General features: G+C 36.7%; 1 protein-coding gene across 8 annotated transcripts in view; it reads left to right on the top strand.

Annotated features, from left to right (window-relative positions):
- The window catches only part of LOC102226981 (CUB and sushi domain-containing protein 3), a 392,616-nt gene that overhangs the window by 328,355 nt on the left and 42,513 nt on the right, over positions 1-21,748 (top strand). For 6 of the 8 annotated variants that reach the window (XM_023345230.1, XM_023345235.1, XM_023345233.1 and 3 more), the window contains 15 exons: positions 164-367; positions 564-688; positions 1,136-1,232; positions 3,043-3,147; positions 4,330-4,448; positions 5,029-5,098; positions 6,893-7,009; positions 7,141-7,350; positions 8,246-8,434; positions 9,819-9,996; positions 14,093-14,238; positions 16,732-16,812; positions 17,976-18,089; positions 18,188-18,376; positions 19,836-19,994. In XM_023345230.1, coding sequence (XP_023200998.1) covers positions 164-367; positions 564-688; positions 1,136-1,232; positions 3,043-3,147; positions 4,330-4,448; positions 5,029-5,098; positions 6,893-7,009; positions 7,141-7,350; positions 8,246-8,434; positions 9,819-9,996; positions 14,093-14,238; positions 16,732-16,812; positions 17,976-18,089; positions 18,188-18,376; positions 19,836-19,994 — 2,103 coding nt within the window. The remainder of the gene's footprint in view (positions 1-163; positions 368-563; positions 689-1,135; positions 1,233-3,042; positions 3,148-4,329; positions 4,449-5,028; positions 5,099-6,892; positions 7,010-7,140; positions 7,351-8,245; positions 8,435-9,818; positions 9,997-14,092; positions 14,239-16,731; positions 16,813-17,975; positions 18,090-18,187; positions 18,377-19,835; positions 19,995-21,748) is intronic. The other 2 variants (XM_014474290.2, XM_023345232.1) reach the window with 1 other exon arrangement.

Below are 21,748 nucleotides of genomic sequence, written 5' to 3'. Positions count from 1 at the left end.
CTGCTATAAAATATGAATGTATTAATTTTTCTATAGATCTTTACAATGAGTGCTTATGTGTGTAGCGATTGCTGTAGGCAGCAAACATTGACCCATCACATTATTACTCCTTTAAACCCAAGCTTTTTTTTTAACAGCCATGTCTTATTGCTCTTGTCTCCAGCTGTACCCAGGACAAGCTCCACTCAGTGCAGCTCAGTCCCGGAGCCACGCTTCGGGAAACGTCTCGGTAATGACTTTGCAGTCGGCTCCTTGGTGCAATTTGAGTGCAACCCTGGATACGTACTTCACGGCTCCACTGCCATTCGCTGCGAGAGCGTACCGGACAACCTGGCTCAGTGGAATGACACCCTGCCAACATGCATAGGTACAGAGCCTCTGGATAGGACACAATATATTTTACAGTAAAGGAGCAGTAACAAGCCAAACACATTTACTATTATTTTTCTCCTTCTCTACAAAACCCCCACACTCCTTGTTTGTAGTCACTTTCCTATAATGTTGTTTTAACCTCTTTACTTTTCTCCCCTGCCTTCTCTCTCTTGTTACATCATCTTCCACAGTTCCCTGTGGAGGCGTATTGACCTCTCGCCGTGGAACCATCCTGTCTCCAGGCTACCCAGAACCATATGACAACAATCAGAACTGCGTGTGGAAGGTGTCCGTTCCAGAAGGGGCCGGAATACAGGTTGTTTCTGTCACATGCCGCTTTCCCAGCTGACCTATCTATCATTGGCTTAAAAGCTGAGCAGGCAGGATCTCAGTGCAGATAGGACATTATTAGTGGGATGAATGGATGGATGGTTTCTGAGAAAAGGGCCATCAGAGATAACTAGATAGGATCTAATCATGAAAGATAAAGCCTGATTGCATGTAAGCAAAACGGCTCTCACGGGTGAACACAAAGGCAAAGATGCCTCTTCTGAAAGTGGAGTTAGAGGATGCTGACATAAAGCTCACATTTAGCCTTTCACTTTGAATTACCCATAACTTTTCAAATATCTCTCCTTGGTACTAATTAGAATAGGAATAAAATCATTTAATGGCACTATGTTCATTTACAAGAGAATTAAAGCTCCTTTGCTTAAGAAACTGAAAGCTCAGTTAACAATTTATCTTTTTTCCTTCTGTCCAGATACAAGTTGTGAGTTTTGCAACTGAACATAACTGGGATTCGCTAGACTTCTACGATGGTGCCGACAACCATGCGCCAAGACTTGGCAGCTACTCTGGTAAATACTTTTACATAATCTTCTGTCACTAAGAAAATAATATTGTACACTTAAACCAAATCATAATTAAAAATCCAAAACCATATTTTCAAAAATTAGGAATTTTTTTTTTCAATTTGCCGTTTAGCAAATGGCAAATTGAGATAAATGCATACACAATGCAAGGTTTACAGCGTTTAAGTTTTCTGAGTCATAATGTTACTTTTGGAGTAAATTATTAAAATGACAGCTTATTATTTTAAAATGATTGCCGTTTTTATTTCAGAATCAGAATTAAGTGAACATAGAAAATGGACAGTTGAAATGTCAGTCATATCTGAACTTAAAGGAAAAGGCCTTAAGATATAAGGGTTAATACCTGATGTTGTTTCTCATGAATGGATGGATAGACGGATGTATACAAGCTTTAGAGGACGGGGTAGTGATTTAAGTTTGAATACAAACAATTTTTCCGCACTCTGCTTTAATTTTGCACAGTTAGTCTATCCAGAATGGTAAAATGCATAAATCACTGTGAAGGAACCCTGAAGTTATTCATGAAACACAACGTTGATTTAAATTGCTAAAATAAACAAATGATAAAATTTTATAAACCATTCACCTTCATTTTGGTTTTTCACTCCTACATAAAGAAGCTACATTGCTCCTCGGATTCCTTAATAAAAACTGTTCTTGAGAGACTATGGAAAGAGCGCCTTGTACTTTAATGTGCCATTAGTTTGGCTTGCATGACTATCCAAACCGCCTGCCTGCAGTCAAAGTGCCTCGGCTGTGCTGCTGCAGGAAATCATATTCACATTCTCTTGTGGGGATAGCGGTCCTGCTTTTAGGGAAGGGGGAGTCGTCTGAGTATCCTCTTGTTGTATTCAATTAATCTTTAGCAGGGCTTGACATCTCTGTGACAAAATGGAAGGAAGATTATGAGATGAGAAATGAACTGACACCACATTGATTCTATTTCCATATGAAAATATCATTAGTAAGTAAATTCATGTGTCGGCGTGATAAAACAATATTGATTTTAAATTCACTTCCTAATTAATACTGCCATACATCTCCAAATAACAGACACTGTTAAATCAATGAAGTTAATTATAAAGCTATAAAATATTAATAGCTGAATAATAACTAATAATGATTTTTTTTATGTCACAATAATAAATGAGGCTTCCTCTGGAACATAAAACCAAGCAACGGCAGGCCTGTACAATCATAAAAAGCCCTGCTTATTAATTCCACTCACAACAGTAACATTGTCAGCCAGTAACATCCAGTGACCTAATTCAGTGTTCATTCAGATGAAACTTTGAGTGCAGACACGTTGTGATAACACACCTGGCACTAAACTGAAATCTTGTGTATGTCAAAGAACAACTCATTTTTAGCGATATTGGAGTCGATAGATACTTTATTGCAGCTGCAGTGGTTCATTTTCCTCCTAAAAAAATACATTCCCTTTGCTAAGTAGTTAAGAAAGTAAGCATAGACTCTACATTTAAATGCATCATCTCATTCAAAGTCATTGTGTGAGACCGTCTTTGCTTTGGCAGTGCAGTAGATTTCTTCCCTTTACTTTGTACTTTCCCTTGCCAGTCTATCTAGGTCAAGACAACATTTGAGAAGAGGTTTCAAATAAAATAGATGCCTCAAATTAAAGTAATTCCCTTCTCCTTCCTTTGAGAACTTTTCTCTAAGAATAAATGTGGGTTTAGAAAGTCCTTTGTTGTTTCCTTGGCTTCAGATTTGATCATTTGCTTTCAAAATATTTGATCCTCATCCTCTTTTCCTGTCTTTCTCTCTCTTTTCTCAGGCACAACTATCCCCCCTCTCCTGAATAGCACATCTAACAACCTCTATCTGAGCTTTAGCTCTGATATAAGCGTCTCAGCTGCTGGATTTCACCTGGAATATACAGGTAAATGTGCATCCAGCATCATTTGAAATAAATCCTGCTTAAGCACTGTGGAGAGAGTAACTATTGAACATTCCAATGTGTTTTTCATAAATGAATACATTTCTGTGGAAGGCTATTAAAATGAAATTAACACCAGATGTTTGTAACAACCAAATTAATCCACACATACAATACGAAGAAATTGACACAAATCAGTCCATAAATCAAGTGGTGTTAAATAAAGTAGAGTGACAAGAGAGAAGTAGTGAAACAGCGTGAGCTTGGACTGTTTTCAAACCTGGAAAGTCCTGGAGTCTCTCTGATCAGCAGTTCCTTTGATTTTAAATTAGATCAAAGTAGGTTGTTTCTTTACAAGAATGGGATAATCTTCTTGTAGTTTAGGAAACCTTTTTTACTAGGCTTATGTGATTTGGGTCATTGTCTAAAAAAATCATCTTCACACATTAACTAAATGTCCCCAGGTACATTTATCCATTTATGCTTCCTTAAATTAAATTTAAAATAGTTTGCCAGTCACATTATAGTAAAAAAACCAAAAAAAAGTAATGCCATGCCATTTGGTGCTTCGTGGTTCTACAGAATGTCATTTCTCCTCCAAACATGGTGTTTGTTTGCAAAGACAAGTAAAAAGTCCAATTTTGGTCTCATCTGACCAATATCTCATTAGCTTCTTTAAATGTACTGCAGCAGGTTAGCATGATTACTTTTCAGTAGTGGAGTCCTGTGCAGTGAGCTTACATAAAGCTCAAAGAGACCGAGTACATTACCTAATATTTAAGTGAAAAAAAACAACCTATGACTTGTAATATCACGCTGTTCTAATGGCCTCTGCAAGGGACTCTTGGTTCTTGGACTGTTTTGGACAATAGCCATCAGACATTTAGAAATAAATCCGTAACTAATGCCATCAATTCATTGAAAAAATGAATTGATGTATTTTTGCTCCTAATTTTGTTCACGTAGTTAGTTCTTATTCCTTCAACTATTCACTGTTCAAAACAAGATGGATGGTACAATTTGTGATGTATTCCTTTTCATGTGTGAATTGAACACACCAAATTACCAACATTTGGTGTGTTTCTTTATATCTGTATCTACTTTAGAAACATCGTTGCCGACATCGTATTTTCCCTTTCTTATGTTTACTGAAACTTTTATAACCTTGTTTGTGTCTTTGTTTAGCCATTGGTTTGGAATCATGTCCAGAGCCCCAGACACCAAACTATGGAATCAGACAAGGAGACAGATTCATGGTTGGGGATGTTGTACAGTTTTCATGTGAACAAGGATACTCTCTTCAGGTAAAAAAAAAAAAAAAAATCAATCAATCAATGTGTTTATTTGTATAGATTTTACTTACAAAGACTTTCTACATATCAACAAAGTCAGCTTAATCATAGCAAGCCAACACACGGCATGAGTATTTTTATTGCATATCAGTTCAAACCAAATACAAAACATGTAGGTGAAATGATTAAAGTCTGCTCAGCTTTTCTGATGTGCCGCCATTCATTTAGTTCATCCCCTGGCACCGCAAAGCTAAAACTATCTGAACTGAATCAAAAGGAAAGCCTTCTCTCGTGTGATTTCCCTTCGTTTGCTAAACACACAAGTCTGGTGTGGTTTACACAACTCCTGAATTATGAATGTCTCTGGTGTGGTCTACCCAATTTCTATGCAGTATGATGTAGAGTTCTAGTGGAGGTTTGTGTGTCTCACACTTAATAAGGTCTACACAGTTCCAGTATTCTGCAGATGCCTTGTTATGTGAATGCACAATTGTTAAACAGAGAAGAATGCACTATTAAAGTACTTGAAGTTTGTGTCGTGATTTTGCAATTGTTTAATGTTAACAAAATATGGTTGCTTTTGCATTTCCAGGGAAATGCACATATTACCTGTATGCCTGGACCTGTTAGAAGATGGAACTACCCTGTACCTCTGTGTATCGGTACGTGTCCTCCTACACTTTGTTGATGCACACCCTAAAACGCACAAGCATTCATATGATGATGCACCCTATAGATATGCAAACCAAACCGCAGAACTACAGGGATTATGCAAGCTGTCTCCACTGCTTTCTATGATTCTCAAGAAATAAAAGAAAATTAGATGTTTGGGCATTAGTTTTGCTCTTTTGAGTACTTTTGAATTGATGCTAAGCCATAAACATGCACTAACACATCAAGTTAGTTTTGGAGAAACCAATCCTAAGTATATTCCTTTCCTTGATGTAGACCTGATTAATTAGTGTTTAGCTAAAACACAGAATGCTACATTTATCCTGGTAATTGCATTTAAATTGTCATCAATAAAAAAATAGACACATGTTTATAAAATAACAAACTTAAGATTTGGACAAAACAGAACTAGAATGCTTGCCCCTATTGCACCCTACGACACCACCTCCCCCGCACACCTCCACCACTTCTTGAAAGCATGGTGCACAACAATACAGAGAATAATTAATTTTAGATCATAAAACAATAGCTAGAGCAAAATAAACATCAAGACATAATCAAAAACTCTGAACATCTGAAAATCACTTGAAGCATTCTGTGTTTAACCACAGCTCCCTTACCCAGACAGTGTTCTTGATCGGATAGTACATCATGTGAACCAACATTTTGTGACAACAAAGAAAACATGTAGGGTTCATGGGTGCACATGCTTCACATGTCTCATCACATGAGAATTACTGAGAATGAAAATTCCCTTTTATAATACAAGCCGAACACTGTATCAAGTGTCTGCAATTTCCCATTGGGATAAATAAAGTATTTTTGAAATTTGAATTTGAATATGTAAATGTACCAAGAGGGTTTTTTTTTTTTTTAGATCTTTCTAATAATTTTTGGAAGATGTTTTGATATTTGTATTGTCTTTTAACAGTTTCTTATGATTTATGAAAGATGTTTTTCTTCGTTATGTTGTACCAGTCTTCCACAACATTACCTCTTGGCAAGAATAAAAGAAAATCTTAATGTGGGTGGGTGTGAAATATACAAAAAAAATATTTTTGACAATAAAATGGTCCACTGTGTATCTTTATATGAGAGAATATTTACTTTCTGGGAGAAGGTTAAAAACCTTTCTTTAAGGCATCTGTGCATATTATTCTTTTTCATTTTTTAAACAGTATTGTTTTCTCATTTTTTACTTTGCAACCAATATACTTTTCCTACCTTTCTTTTGAATATCCACAATGAAAATGTCACATCTTCACAATTTCATCACATTATTTTGTCTTTGTTATTTTTCTCCTTAGTTTGTGGATTGTTCATGTCAGCCTCTTGGTGAGATCTTTTTTATTGCAGCAACATCAGTGACAGCACATCATCTGCTTTGCAAACGGCCTTCCAAAGGGCCACAAACGATACATTACCAGCCAATTGTGGGTATCTTTGGATTGGCGTAATGCCATCATGGCGGGTCCTTCACATAATATTGGAGGATGATGGCACACATCATGGTAATTTATAATTTTACAGTCCTGCTTCCAGGGCGCACCCTCTTCATGATGAACTGTCACAATCTCACCATGGAGGTTTTGCGTTTAAATCAGTTTGGGAACTTGGGGCCTGGGTGTGTTTAGAATGACCAATCACTGGTAGCACTGTGGAAACCAAGATTGGAGATTTGTCTAGACAGGGTGAGAAAGAGAGGCAAACCGTGACGCTGAAGTGCGTCAAACCTGGCAGTCCTGCATACTTTAATTATGAGTTGTTGTGTTTTTTTCACACAGCCCAGTGTGGTGGCTCTATGAAGGATGTCAGTGGGGTGATTCTGAGTCCAGGCTATCCTGGTAACTATCCCAGTGGATTGGACTGCACCTGGAGTGTTAACTTACCTGTTGGCTTTGGTAAGAATCATCATTCGATGTGAAGCATAAGAAAGCACCGACTTGTGCTTGATTGTTCTTTTATGTAAGTGTAATTTATTGACTGATTTCTCACAAATGCCTGTGATTTTCTGTCTATCATCTCTACTCAGGTATTCATCTCCAGTTTTTAAACTTCTCCACCGAAGCAATCCATGATTACCTAGAGATCCGTAGTGGAACGCTGGAGACGGGTTCTGTGATTGACCGGTTCAGCGGTCCAGTTATTCCTAAGCCCTTGTTCAGCACCACCCACCAAACCACCTTTTTTTTCCACAGCGACTACTCACAAAACAAACCAGGGTTCCACATCACATATCAAGGTAAATGTTGATTCTGGAAGTTCCTTTCCAAAGCTCTGTTTACAGTGGTCGTTTGCAGAGCAGAGACAACAGAAGCAGCCATCTGACCAGCTGTGGCTTCATTCACCAGGCCTCTTCGAAAACAAAACTCTTAGAGTTAAAAGTAGTTATTTTGGGGGGGGGGGAATGCTGCAAGAAAATGGTTGCAAGGTGCAAACAGGTTCTTCATTTGGATCCATTTCAGAGAGTTTAAAATTTATGCCATCTGGTTTCAGAATGTTATATTTATTATGACAAATCCTTTAGGCAGCCTAATTTTGTTTGACCTAATTCTCTTTATATGAAAATTACAGATGCTATTGAATAATGCCTTTTATCTGCTGACAGCTCCACCACCAGAGCTTAAAACAGGCATAAGTAAAACTTAGTCCTCTTAAAACTTCATATACTTGTTAAAAAAATATGTACTGTATACACAGACAACTGCTGCAAAGTGCATGAAAGAGTGAAATTGTTCTTTCATTTAGTGTGTAGCAATTTACATTTCAGCTTCATTTAGAAAGATTTAAAGACAATCAAGACACATTTGTTTGTCTTTTTATGGTTCAGTAATGAGCAACTTTGAAGAGAAAGGGTTTAGATTAATCATTTTTAAGACCCCAATAGACAAAACAACATTTTCACCTAATTGTTTTTTTACGATCCGAGTGGTAAGCTTTGAATAGGTGTTACCCCAAGCAGAGAAGGTGTGTTCAGTTGTGTTTATTGACATTTATATTTTTGATAACCACATCTCATCTAACTGTTATTCACATGTCACAGCCTTTTCTAGGAAATAAAGACGTTATTTTCCTGCTCTTTGTCCAAATAATAGTGTTTTATCAACCATCATGTATTTCCATTATTGTCTCTCCAGCCTACCAGCTTCAGAGCTGTCCTGACCCACGGCCATTTCGAAACGGTATCGTAATTGGCACAGATTTCAGCGTAGGGATGACGGTGTCTTTTGAATGTCTGCCTGGGTATTCTCTGATCGGAGAAGCCTCTCTAACGTGTTTACACGGAATAAGCAGGAACTGGAACCACCCTTTACCACGGTGTGAAGGTAATTGACTGCACAGGTCATCTCTGTACCTGTTACCTTTTTTCCCAGGGTGAACTTTGGGCCAAGAGGTGTTATAAGATTTGCCAGAGGTGAAATTCTTTAGTGTGCTGTTGTGAGGGGAATTCACTCGCTTTTTCTTTTTTGGCACTGTTCCTCATTTAAACAGCAGTTTTTACATCTTCAGATGCACTTTGTCAGATTACAATCATAAACCTTATTCTATGTTGCTGGGATTTTATTTTATGAACCAGCACAAAGTAGCACATATTTGTGAAGTGAAAGGTAGATCACACACTCTTTCCAACCTTTTTAACAAACTATTCCATGCATTGTTTATGAGCCTGCACAACTACAACTCCAAATGTATCACCTAAAATCACATGCCACACAAGGAGAACATTAAATGGAGTTCAGGATCATGACATTGCACATATTGATATTACAATTATGAATACGATTTAAAATATTGTGCTGCGTCAAGCTAAACTAAAATTGGGTAGACATGCCAGCAGGTCAAAGACCCTAAACATACATCCAGGGCTATAATAAAATGGTTTAGATCAAATATATTCATGTGTTAGGATGGCCTGCTCAATGTCCAGATTTAACTATAATTGAGATTCTGCTGACAGACATTAAAATTGTTGGTCATAGATCCTTTCTGTCTGAGTTTAACCTATTTTGCTAAAAATAATTGTTAGAAATTATATGTGCAAACTTGCACCTATAATTGCAGAAAAAGGTTCCCTTTCTGTCGATTCACTCAGTACAACACATAGCGTATGGGGTACTCTATGTGTTGTACCTCGTTCCTCTCCTTCAGGGAACAGTAGTTATATGCATAACATTACGTTTTTTGAGAAAGGAACAACTCAGAGGAAGTTTAATTCCAGTTCACACAACACTTTTTAGATTGTCATTGCAAAAAATGCTGAAAAGGATGTATCTTTTTTGACACTATCACATAAAATCCAGATGACGTACATGTATGTGGTGATATACATGTAGTTACAAAATGAAAATGTTCAGGAAATGTGAATAAGACAGATTTTTATTTTTATTAGCTTAAATAAAAGCTGAAAAGATGAAAACATTTTTTTTATTTCATACTTTGTTTTTATGCATTGATGTGACTTTAACATAATGCAGATTTTTCACAATTTAGAGGTTTAGTTTAAAAAAACAACTTTTTTATAGTAATAATATATTATTTACAACACTTCAGCTGAACCTATGAGCTACACAGCTGACAAAATAAATCAACTGAATAAATAATTATCAAATCCTGTGGTAGATACAGTAATGCTAAACAATGGAGAAGATTGATTCAGCTTCACTGTGCTGAAACATAAAATAAATAATCAACCATAACTCTTTCTCTCAGCCTTGTGCGGTGGTAACATCACCTCATTAAATGGAACCATTTACTCTCCTGGACACCCGGAAGAATATCCAAACTTCCAGGACTGTGTGTGGAGTGTCAGAGTTCCTCCTGGACATGGAATTTATATCAACTTCACCGTTCTGAGCACAGAACCCATCTATGACTACATCACTGTCTGGTAGGTGCTGTTTTTGTGTATTTTAATTAGACAGTTACTTTACTCTTCTTGCTGTGCTTTCATTATATGCAACTTTTTTCCTTTTTTTTTTTTACATAACAGTTTAGTTTGAAAGATATTTTTTGTTTATCTGACTGACCTATTGTTTAATTGTCTAAACTTTCTCTGCATGGATATTTTTTCTTTTTAAATAGGTTGCCAAGTGACTATAAGGGTTACTATGACTGCAGACATCTTTCCTGAAAAATAAGGGTACCAAACATAATTCCTCCATGGCCTGAGTTACCTATCTCAGGGCCATAAATCTTGACTTCTTTATTTGACACTATCTCTTAGCTCTGTCAGTTCTATATGCGAAACAATGTCCCATCTTTCTCCTATTGCTTGCCAGCCTTTTACTTCTTTCTTAATTATTCTCCTTAAAAGGTGGTTTTATTGGAAACAGAAGACATTTTGTCAATGCAAGTGTTTAAATGGTTTTAGGCTAGAGTGGGGCATAGCTATCTGCTGATGAAAGGCTGAAGCTGAAACATTGCAGTTTGAGGTGTTGCCTTGAAATGCATTCACAATTTTGGTCCCATTAAACTCCGGAGTTGTGAATCAATAGGAAGTTTTATAAGTCCTGACATCAGTGTCTGGACTTTTCCAAACGGTTTCAAGACATACTAAAAGTCAGCACTTGGGTCCAACTTTGGAGAAAGCAAAGGGGGACATTTGTTTTTTGTTGGTATTAAACACAACTAAGGTAATATCAGTAAAAACACTAAGTAAGTATATTAAAGACATAGAAACCAAACCTGACTTCAAACAATAACAAATACTATCGTACCAAATCACATAGAAATCTGATACAATCTCTATGTACCAAATGTATGGATACTACTTTAAAGGATGTTTAAAAACACTAGAAAACAAATTCATGAGTAAATACAGTAGCATCATCTCACACAGAAAATTTGATGAAAAGTCAATGAGGTAAAAAGAAAAATAATCACATGAAAAGCCTTTGATGGTATTATTGGCACCCTTAAGAGTTTTAATACAATATTTGAAACTGAAACAGCTCTAAAGGTATGCTTCACTTTTATTTTGTTCAGTGGGCAAAGGAAATTCTTAGTAGTTTCTTCTGACCACTCTTTGAAATGGGGGAAAAAAACCATAGAATATCCCATTCTTGTAGAGTCAAATTATCTGGAAGAAGATGTAATTTTTATAGTTTTGTTAGCATGGTGAAAATCTCCAAAGATTGCTTAAAAATTTGCCTACATTTTTTGTGAAGGTTTGCTACTTCCATCCATTTTCTAGACACTCTTATCTTTGAAAGGCTATGTTTAGCGAGCAACTTTACAACTTTACACCCTTTACAAGTCGCTAGTCCATGAAAGGCAGTTTATTAATGTAAAGAGTAATGTAAAGATATTGAAAGGAACAAGACTCCTTTTATTCTTGTTGTTCAGTTGTTTGGTCTATCCACAAGGGAGTCTCAAAACCAATTCTATAAGCCCAATGAAAAACGATATATAATGATCTAATGCTTATTAGTCTGACATTCAGAAATATTTTTTGCCAAAACTAAGAACAAAAACTAAAGAGTGCCAACAATTGACATATCACTTAATTTTTAAAATCCATTTAGTATCAAAAACAGTGAGTTTGAAGGCTTTTGTTTTTCAGATGCAGACTTTCTCAGTTGCTTCGCTTACTTTGGTTTACTACAAAATCTGTACTGGCACAACATTCGTCCACTGTTTTTACTGCAAATACAGTACCACCTGAGTCACCTTGTTTTTAGCAAATAGATATTAGTTTGTTTGCTTCATAGAATCATTAGGTTTAGCTCAGGACCATTTTCTTTCCCGGTTTTCCTCCACACCAAACACCAAAGGGCTGCTGAATCGTGAGTCGCCCACCTGCAGAGGATTGTGTGAATTCCATGAATTAGGTGCACAGCATGTTTCTAAAAAAGTAGCCAAATGAGTGAACTGGATGGAAGAAAGGACAGCAACTGCACTAACAGACAGAAAAAAGAAAAAAAACACTCACAATCTCAGTCACAGAGAACTAATGTTGGCTCTCTGCAGAGAGCACAGTGTCAACGATAAAGGTGTGATTTTCACAGCGGTCTCCTCAGTCCACCACCAGCTGACCTGACAGTCTCCGAGTCTGCTAATTGGTCTCATACTGGGAGACGTACTACAGGATTTCATTGCGAGATGTGTCAGATACATCAGATGTTAGCAAGAACCAGGCAACCTTTCACTGTATATGTTATGCGGGTGTACTAATAACTGTTAGGAACTGAAAACATTGTAGGGAAGCAATGTGCGAAAAAACTCTGATATTCCTCTTTCAACCAGAGAGTCACTTAACACCTCAAACTCATTAGAGTTTCTAGTACTGGTAAAATGTAAGTACATCCTCCTTTTATTCCTGGACTTTAACAGTTCAACACTCTGCACTGCAGGCTCCACCCGTCTTTTTTTTTTTTTTTTTTAAATGCAACACAAAAATGTTGCCAAAAGAGAAATGTTTGTCTAAAAAAATTGTATACCATTCTTTCTTTAAAAAAAAAATAGCAGTAATATCTTCAGCTTATACAAGACTTTGTGGGGGTAACAGGACCAGCAGGGAAACCCAAACATCCTTTTCCCCCAGTGACTCTCTCCAGCTCATTCTGGAGGATCTCAAGGCATCCCCAAGTTAGAAGTAATAATTTGGCCTACTAGCAATTTCTGGATTTGCCCACGAGCCTCTTTGGGATAAACAAAACAGCAGCAATTCCAACTGCGAAGCAATCACTACTGGACCTGGGGTCCTTGCGCTTTCATTGACCACAAATTTCCCCGTTTCATTGTCTTTTTACGTTTTTCATTCAGATTTGCGGTTATCTGAATGAACTAATTCTTGGTCTGTGAAACAGGACAATGATCCCAAAAATGGCTGCAAATCTCCAACCAAAAGACAAAAATAAAAAGATGTTCCAATTGCCAAGTCAAACTTCGCACCTCAAACTACTGGAAATACTCCAGTTGATCTTCAAGACAGATGTGCTTAAAAGCATGCCTGCAAACTTCAGTGCAGTGAGGAGATGTTGCCATCTCTCCACAATAATGTGAAACCATAGAAAGCAACAACTTTAAGCAGGGTGAAATTCAACCTATTGAATTATGAGTCACACTCATAATGTTTTTTACACATCTTTTCCATTTTGCCAGCAGTTTTGTTTATTAGATATTGACAGTGTGGAACATGTTGTTTTCGTGCACTAGATTTCAAACATTTCAGGACCGGGTAAAGATCAGATGCTTTTTAACTCCTGATACATAAAAGCCTACAATGAAAGGAGGCTTTATTTTTCTTCTGCCACATCTGCATCGTGAAAATGTTTCTTTTTAATCACAGATAGCAATCCTAGTGTTGAGTACAACATAAGGTGACACATTCAATAGGTGTAATAAGCTCAGAGTATCATATGCAAAAGCTGACCCGCCAGCTGATAGAAAACATTGTACAAAGACTAAGCCGTGTAAATTCAAGCCCACACCAGGACTCACATTTATTATTCTTTTGACCTGACAGCAGTTCAGTCAATACTCCAGTTCAATACAGCAAGAAAAGCCATAGTTTTTTGAACTGTGTTATCACGACTTTTTCTTTTGCAAGTGAATTGGAAGTATATATTCTTTTTTTTTTTTTTTACCAGTGAGCCTGGAGACATTGCAGTTTGGAATGTTTTGAGAAGGAAGATTGGATCATTTCCAACTGCAATGACTTTGTGGAAAATCACTTTCCCACAAAATGTCCATCTACATTTACAGTCAGTGGAGCGTCTCCAGTTATGTATTATAAATATCGCCAAGTCTGCTTTATGTTTGATTCTAGCCTCAAGATACCCATCTCTTGATCACAAATAGCCATCCAACAGTCATGAATATCTGCGGGAACTTGCAGGCAGACTTTTTTCCACCCCATTGTTCTAGAACAATATATTAAAAACAGTCATTTTAAGGCTTTTTTGTGTTTCACTCTTTCTTTTTCTGTGTTTTTTTTTTTTTTTTTTGTACGTTTGAGGGAATCTTTCTTTGTTTCTCTACAGGGATGGTCCAGATCAATCATCCCCTCAGATAGGCCAGTTCAGTGGGAATACCGCTTTGGAGTCTGTCTACTCAACTTCCAACATCATCCTCATTAAATTCCACTCTGACTTCTCTGGTTCAGGCTTCTTTGTCTTAAGTTACCATGGTAAGACGTACGGCTTGATCAGAGCTAGTGATGATATTTAGTGTGTTGCTGTACAGTGCAAGTGGAACATGACATTTGAATTGGTGTGCTCGGTTTCAGGTGTTGCTCTCATTAACAGTTTTTTTTTTTTATGCTGTTATCTTTTTTCTCCTGGAGTACAGTAATGAAACTATAATGTGGTTATTAGATGTAGCTGCAGTTATGAGACTGATTGGTTTCTCATTGTGCTGAACTGTGTTTAACTTCATCCTCATTAAGGTCTGCCCGACCCTAGTGCCTTGAATAATTAGATATTGAATTCGATTCACCTCAGGAGCATTTCACAACTTGATCAAAGTCCATTTCACAGCCCTTCCAACCAATAATGTAATGAATAGGGGTTGCTTTGCTTTGTTTTTATTTTAGCCGGAGTGCAAGGTATCACTTGGGTAGCTTCGGTTTGTAGTCTGTAATATTTTGGTTTCCAGCTCAAATGTTGTGCTTATTAAAGAAAAAGTTGTATTTGTCATTTTTAAAATAGTAACACTGATGCACATGCTAAGAAAAAAAAAGTCCATGTAGAAGAACCAGTGTTTGTTAAAAATTTAAACAATATTTACATACAGACAACTTTGAGCATTACAGTTAAAAGACTGTAATAAAACTTACATTCTGAATTTTTTTTTTGTAAAAGATTACTTTAAACCTAAATCTGCCAGAGGTGTAAGTAACTTTGGGCCTCATGACAGAGTTTTTGCAAAGAGAAATTAGATAAAACAAGGTCACAGAAAGCAAAAGTCATTGGAAAACAGTAAAAAGTAATTTCACGGATAAAATAATCTTCTCCCTGTTATGAAAATGCGTTTCACGTCCGTTGCAAGGTCTGTTTTGCCAAAACAGTATCTTTATATAATGTCATGCTCTTATTTGAACCAAATGATGATGGGCTGTTTTAGGGTGGAGATGTTCAAATTTCAAGAACTTCATGTGCTCTGTTCAGGCATCCTGATGGGTCGTCATCAAGCTGCAGATGATTTTTTTTAATGAACCATCACATTTCATTGAAGCTGGATTTTCAGCAGAGCGTGTCGTGCTTATGATTTAACTTGATAGCATTGCTTATAATCAGCCTTGGTTATATTTTCATCTCATTCTCTTCTCAAGCTTCCCATACGTTCACTCGGTCTCACACTAAACTTCCCAGCAAAAAAAAAACATGTACCTGTATTCCCCTGTTTTGCTCTTTGTCTCTGAGAGAATCTCAGGTGTGTTTAAGCGGACTTCCTCCCACATGCCCTTATTGAATTCTCGAGGCAGGTTAGAACTGTCAGTTGTCACACTTGCGAAGGCTCTATTCCAATTTGATAGATAGTAGTTTGTTTTTCGTTATCTTGGACGGTGATGAGGGGAAAATTTCAAGAGAAGGATGGCAAGCATTCAGTGATTCTCCATTATTTCATGCTAGGCGAGATTATTGTCCAAAAAATAATTGAACAGTATGCCGTCTCTGGTTCTGAGTGGACTGCATAAATTGAGGAAGAAGCTTGTCACAATAAGAAAAAGTATTTCCCCTATTCTTCCCCTGCATCCTTCAGTGACCTGACCGAAATTCAGAATGTCACTCTTTGCATCTGAGGCGGCTGCAAAAGTGCAAATTCGGTTTGAAATGCCAAATAAACCCCCGAAAGACGCATCGAATTACTGCTGGGGATGTTTATATTTGTTGTTGTCCTTCTGTTTATTTATCTTTGGGTCAGGATTGTGAATGCCAGCTCTCCCATACAGACGCTAGAGCCTGCAGAGTGTAGATGATGTTGTCATGGATATAAGCAGATGTGACTTGAATGCAAAGGTTGCTAAGAAAAATGGTCTTAAAGCTTAGTGAGATCAATGACTGCTTACAGTGATCCTTTCCCCGTGCACACATTCAGATGTAGTGACAGACACACACACACACACGCAAACCACTAGGCTTTGATATGCATGAGAGCAGCAGAGACTATTGGCAGGTCTCATTTTCATAGTCAATTTCATCCTGACTTACAGCCCTCAGCCCTCTCTCATCCTCCTCTTCTCCAGGCTTTCTGTCTGTCCGTCTGTATTTTCACCCTGTGCCTCTGTTAGTGAGTGATCTACACTCATGCAGTAATATTGATTACAGCCTTCAGCTCACTGGCTGTGAAGTTAGTTTCTTTTTATGAGTCAAGGCAGTGCAGTATCTGTGAGGTTGCTCTGTTTTTGATTCTGTGCTTCGCTGACCTAACCACCCGAGCTCAAAAAGTGAAGTTAAACTGTTGCTGCCATGATTAAAATTAAAACAGGTTGTTTTGGGTTATCATCACAGCTTTCTATACGTTTCCTCTAGAGAGTGGCTCATTTTAATGTTATGATATATATATATTTTAAATCCATCTTGGCTTAAAGATTACATCATGTTTAATATTTCCCATATTTCTTACAAAATCTTTCTCTCTTTGTTCTCTTTTCTCTCCTGTGCTTTGTCTGTGCTCCAAGCCTACCAATTAAGGGTATGCCAGCCTCCCCCAGAAGTACCAAATGCTGACATGCTGATGGAGGATGGCGAGTTGGAGATAGGTGAGCTGTCTGTCTACTTGTCAAGTCTCTGGATGGGTCAATTTGACACTGGATGCAAACTAGAAAGTTATAACTTTCCAGTTATCCTAGTTCTCCGTACGAATTGTGTAACGTGTGGGGAAAAAAGTAAAATTCTCCCTAGTTGGGTACAGGGCCTTGCAAAACTATAATTAATCCCTTAAACTTTTCTTCAGACATTGTCAAGTAACAACCACAAACTTCATTATTGTATTGGGTTTTCACACAAAAAAAAGTTATGTTCAGTTTTATTCCTTTTATAGTCACGTTAATCCCAAGCCAGACAGGTCATGGATAAAGTCGTGGAGACATTTAAAGCAGTATTGAGTTATTAACAATGTCCTACACTTTAAGCATGTCATGGAGCTCTGTTTGATTTTTTCTTCAACAGTAGAAAGGAAGTGGCACAGCAGCTAAAAACACTTGACGGTCCACCTAATCTGACAAGATGGGCAGGAAAAGTATTGACCTATATGGCAGAGATGCATAAAAAATCCATTGTTGTCAGAAACTCATAAGAGTTAAATTTTGTAAATATGGAAGATGGAACTCTGGTTAAAGGAAATCGTAATTAAAGTTTTTTGCCAAATGCTCCGATTTTCCTCCTAATTGGCTGTTTAAATATTTTCATACTAATTAAGGCACTCGTAGTATGAGCTGCGGTCGTTAGACTTTTTCTGCATTTATAATTTCTTTCAGATTTAACATTCCAGCCTCTGGGTGAATTTGCCGAAACATTCACCCCTGTGCATTTCACATGTCATCACCAGTGCTCTCTGATGGAAATTAGGGTTTCACCATGTGAATTAATGCACTTTTCAAATTTCATGGATTCTAAATTTGAAAAGTGTGTTCATATATGGTATAAATAAACCTGGGGGATTTAACTACTTTCATTCAGTTGTACCATTTCTGCTTAACTTTCAGAGTACATTCCAAAATATGGTGTTTGTTTTCCACCAATATAGATATTTTTTAATAGTTTTACATTTCTACAGCTATAAAACATAATGTCTTTCTATGATTCTGTTCATAATTGGATTAGCATAATGAAGTTCTAAAATTTGCACAATTTTAAACATTTCTGATTGTATATTATTAAAAAAAACCAACTTTCCTCAAATTGATTATTTTTTTTTTTTCAGGTGACATCATCAGATATCGATGCCATCCTGGTTTCTCATTGGTTGGCAACGAAATTCTAACTTGTCGCTTGGGAGAGAGACTGCAGATGGATGCCCCTTCTCCTACATGCCAAGGTGAGAATTCAAACATTTCTAGCACCTAATTTTTACAGCTTTCTAGGTAAAAGTGTGTTCTCACCTAGCACTTCTTCACTAATTGTCCCCACTCTCAGTTCAATGCCCCGCTCATGACGTGCGATACGACTCATCGGGTGTCATCCTGAGCCCAGGGTGGCCGGAGAGCTACCCGAACCTCCAGATGTGTTCCTGGAGCATTAATGTGGAAAAAGGATACAATGTCACCATAACCTTTGAGAGTTTCCACACAGAGAGGGAGTTTGATGTGCTAGAGATTTTTGATGGTAAACAATCTCTCCACACACCTCTACCCACAACCACTCAAGTCTTTTAAGAAGAGTAGCATTGACAAGTTATGTTAATGTCAATCTGTATAAATATATCAGTCTCATAATTGATCAAAAATTCATTCAAGGGATAGATTTTTCCCCCCTTAAATTATTGTATCACACTTTTAAAGGCAGGATAAATTTGAAGACAACAATTCATTAACCTTCAACCAAACTTGATTCAACTTTAATTAAAATGCAAGGATTATAAGTAAATCCATCCGGAACAGGTAATCAATGTAATCAAGAATTCATTTTATTTTTAATTACACTACAGTCTACTTACTAATGATTTAATTAACTAAAAAGATATGCAGAAACAAATATAAAGGACAAAGATGCCACAGCTAATTCTACTGTACATACTGCTTTTTTTCCACTTAGAAGTGAAGTTTATGGTTGAAATTGAGTCTTTAGAATACTTATTAAAGAGATGGATTTATGTATTTTCCAGGCACATAGTTCCATTTTATAGCAATATCAACTAACTATGTCACCTTCAGTTGTTATGAAAATGCTGTGTATATCAAACATGATTTAAAAGAAATTTGACTTCGGAATTTGACGCCTTGAAATTAACCTCCGTCTCTTTAAGAAGCTCCTATTCTTTCAGAGACTTCACCTTCAGCATGTCATCACAGCAGTTCACCACCAGGATGCAATTTTTAGGAGCATTGGGTTATATTGTTTATATGATAAGTTTAGCATATGGCATTTCCACCATACTAATTGTTTACTAATTGCTGCTGCTGGGCTGTGGGTGGAGCTGTGTGGGGGAGCCGTCAGGGGAGTGTTGGAAGCTCAGCTGGACTCTGCAGCTTTAGCCTACTTCATATTGTAAATAAACTCTTTTTTGACTTTACTTTTCAAATAATATCTGCAATTCATTCATAACTTGTCAAGGAGGGGTGTTTTTGTTCTTCAGTCGGGTTTGTCATCTAATGTATTCGTCTTGTAATCATTCTATTGGACAAAAAGATTCATAAAGTGGTTTATATTTCAAAGATTAACACATGAATAAATATTTAGTAAAACTTTACTAACCACTAAGTCTTTCAATGCTTTGTAAACTTCCAAATAATTAAACAAAATTAATAAACGCTCAGACAAAAATGTCCGTTCAGCTGAACAAGAGAGTTCATTAACACGTTCAGATCTTGGAGATTATGGGATACCAATTGCAATAATTGGAGGCTAATTTCCTGTTAGGTTATCATGGCTAGAACCAAAGTCCAACAAGGGCATTTTAAGGGGACTTGGAGGAAAGCAGTTAAATGAAGTGAAAGATCAACTTTAATTTGTTTGTGTACCCAGCATATTAATTAAGTGACATTAAACTGGAAAATATAAAGAAACAAAGTGTCCAAATGAGTTTCTCTGTGTTTACCAGTACTTTGTCTCTTATCTCACCTAGGCCCCACAACCAACAGTCCAACTCTGGCAACGCTGAGCGGAGACCTGCCAACACCCTTTAACATCACAACCTCCGGTCATCAGTTTCTAGTCCGCTGGTCCTCAGATCACGGCACCAACAAGAAAGGCTTCAAAATTCGCTATGTTGGTGAGTACCAAAGTATGTATCCCAACTTTACTTTACTACTATTTCATACTATAATGCATGGAGAGCGAGTCAGACAGAAGGACTAAAATGCCATTTTTATCTTCTAATCAATGACAAAAATTTAAATATGAAGATATTTTAAGAAATTTGGTTCCCCGATGCACTTTATTTGTTTAACTCATCCACACGTTGTTAGACTTCTGTCTGCCTCATAAAGCAGTTTACCAACTTGCCTGATGGGTTAGTCCTCAAGTTGTATCCGTCTGACAAAAGAACCTGATAAGTACAGATGGTATTTTACTAAATTTTTACATGTGAACAATCTAGCACCTGGTCGTGCTGAGCACAACTTCACGCCGCTGGGTAATGAGGCATGAGTGCTCTATTCAAGGGCATTTTTGACAGTTAAAGAGCAAAAGACAGTTTTACCTGTTCACAGTTTGCTTGTTCACTCCACAGCCTCCAGTCAGGGAGGCTGTTTCTTTAACCTTTAAAGCACCGCTGCTCTGTATGATGAATTACAAGGCTCTCAAGATTCTTGGTAACCTTCTTTGGCTGGACGTGATTAATGTGAGCATTGATGAGAGGTGTTAAGCATGTGTTGTACTTAAAAACACAGACCTACTACGACAATTTTTTGACCTGCAAAATAAGGCCAATGACAGAACATTTCTTGCCATCATAGATTGTATTTAAAGGAGAAAATGTGGGACAAGTTTGCGTAGTATTTCCCAATAACTTAAAGTCAACAGATTGGATATTTTGTACAACATTTTCTATAATAAATTTTCGAAAGTGAAAAGCTGATTTTAGCCAATTATGAGTTCTTTTAAACAGTTGTATATAACAAGAAAGTACATTTTCAACATTTTACAACATAGAAAATCCTTCTTTTTACTGCTTTTGTGCTTTTTTTCACTTTTTATTGACACTGAGTTGTTTTCCCACAGTAAGAACTGTCACACTAAAGAGTGATTTTTGTTTTTAGGTAACTAGAAATATAAAGGGTAATTATAGTCACTATAGATTCGAAGACTACTGCAGCAAAAGATATCTTCATTCTTTTTCATAATGATTGAACTTTAGAAACAAACAAAAAAAAAAACTAACAGCATTCACAATTTGTGTGAAACATTTAGGTATCAAAATAAAGCAAAAAGTTATAATAAATGTAAGGCAGCAAAAACATTTTAAAAACTCTACATTTTTATTTACTCTTAATAGATATCCTTGTCATTGGCTATAACACAGAGGAAATTCTACTGATTCTTTATCAAAATTAATAATGCTTATTATGAGATTATGTCATACATTTTTTTATATTCACCAATGACTTCTGAGTCCAACATATTGTTTATCATAGGCACTCTTAACAGATATGTCATAAGGCTTTCCTAATAGAGATTCTTTAGTTTTCTGTTTAAGGCTTTTTTAGAAGATTTTCTCATAATGTACAATAATTGGTCTTAATGCAATTACAATTTAAATGTTATTACTTCTCTAACAAGTTTTTGTATAGTTATTTTATACACTTGGAGTTATAAGTTCAACAATATCCTAATAGAACGTCTGCAACTTTTAAAGTTACAATGTTTTTTTAGTTGTGTGGGTGTAAAGGTTGTTCCCAACACAGTAGAAGTTTTAGACTGGTTTTACCCTTTCATGGTTCAAGTAAAGAATGATGAATAAATAAATGTGTGCTTTACTGTCTGCAAGCCCTTTTGTTTCATAGAATTTACATTGTTTGTTTTTCTAAATGTTTGTTC

Source organism: Xiphophorus maculatus, chromosome 13 (assembly GCF_002775205.1).
Source record: "Xiphophorus maculatus strain JP 163 A chromosome 13, X_maculatus-5.0-male, whole genome shotgun sequence".
Classification (NCBI taxonomy): Eukaryota; Metazoa; Chordata; class Actinopteri; order Cyprinodontiformes; family Poeciliidae; genus Xiphophorus; species Xiphophorus maculatus.
The sequence above is the reverse complement of the archived record's forward strand: the minus strand, read 5'-3'. Positions and strand labels throughout refer to the sequence as shown.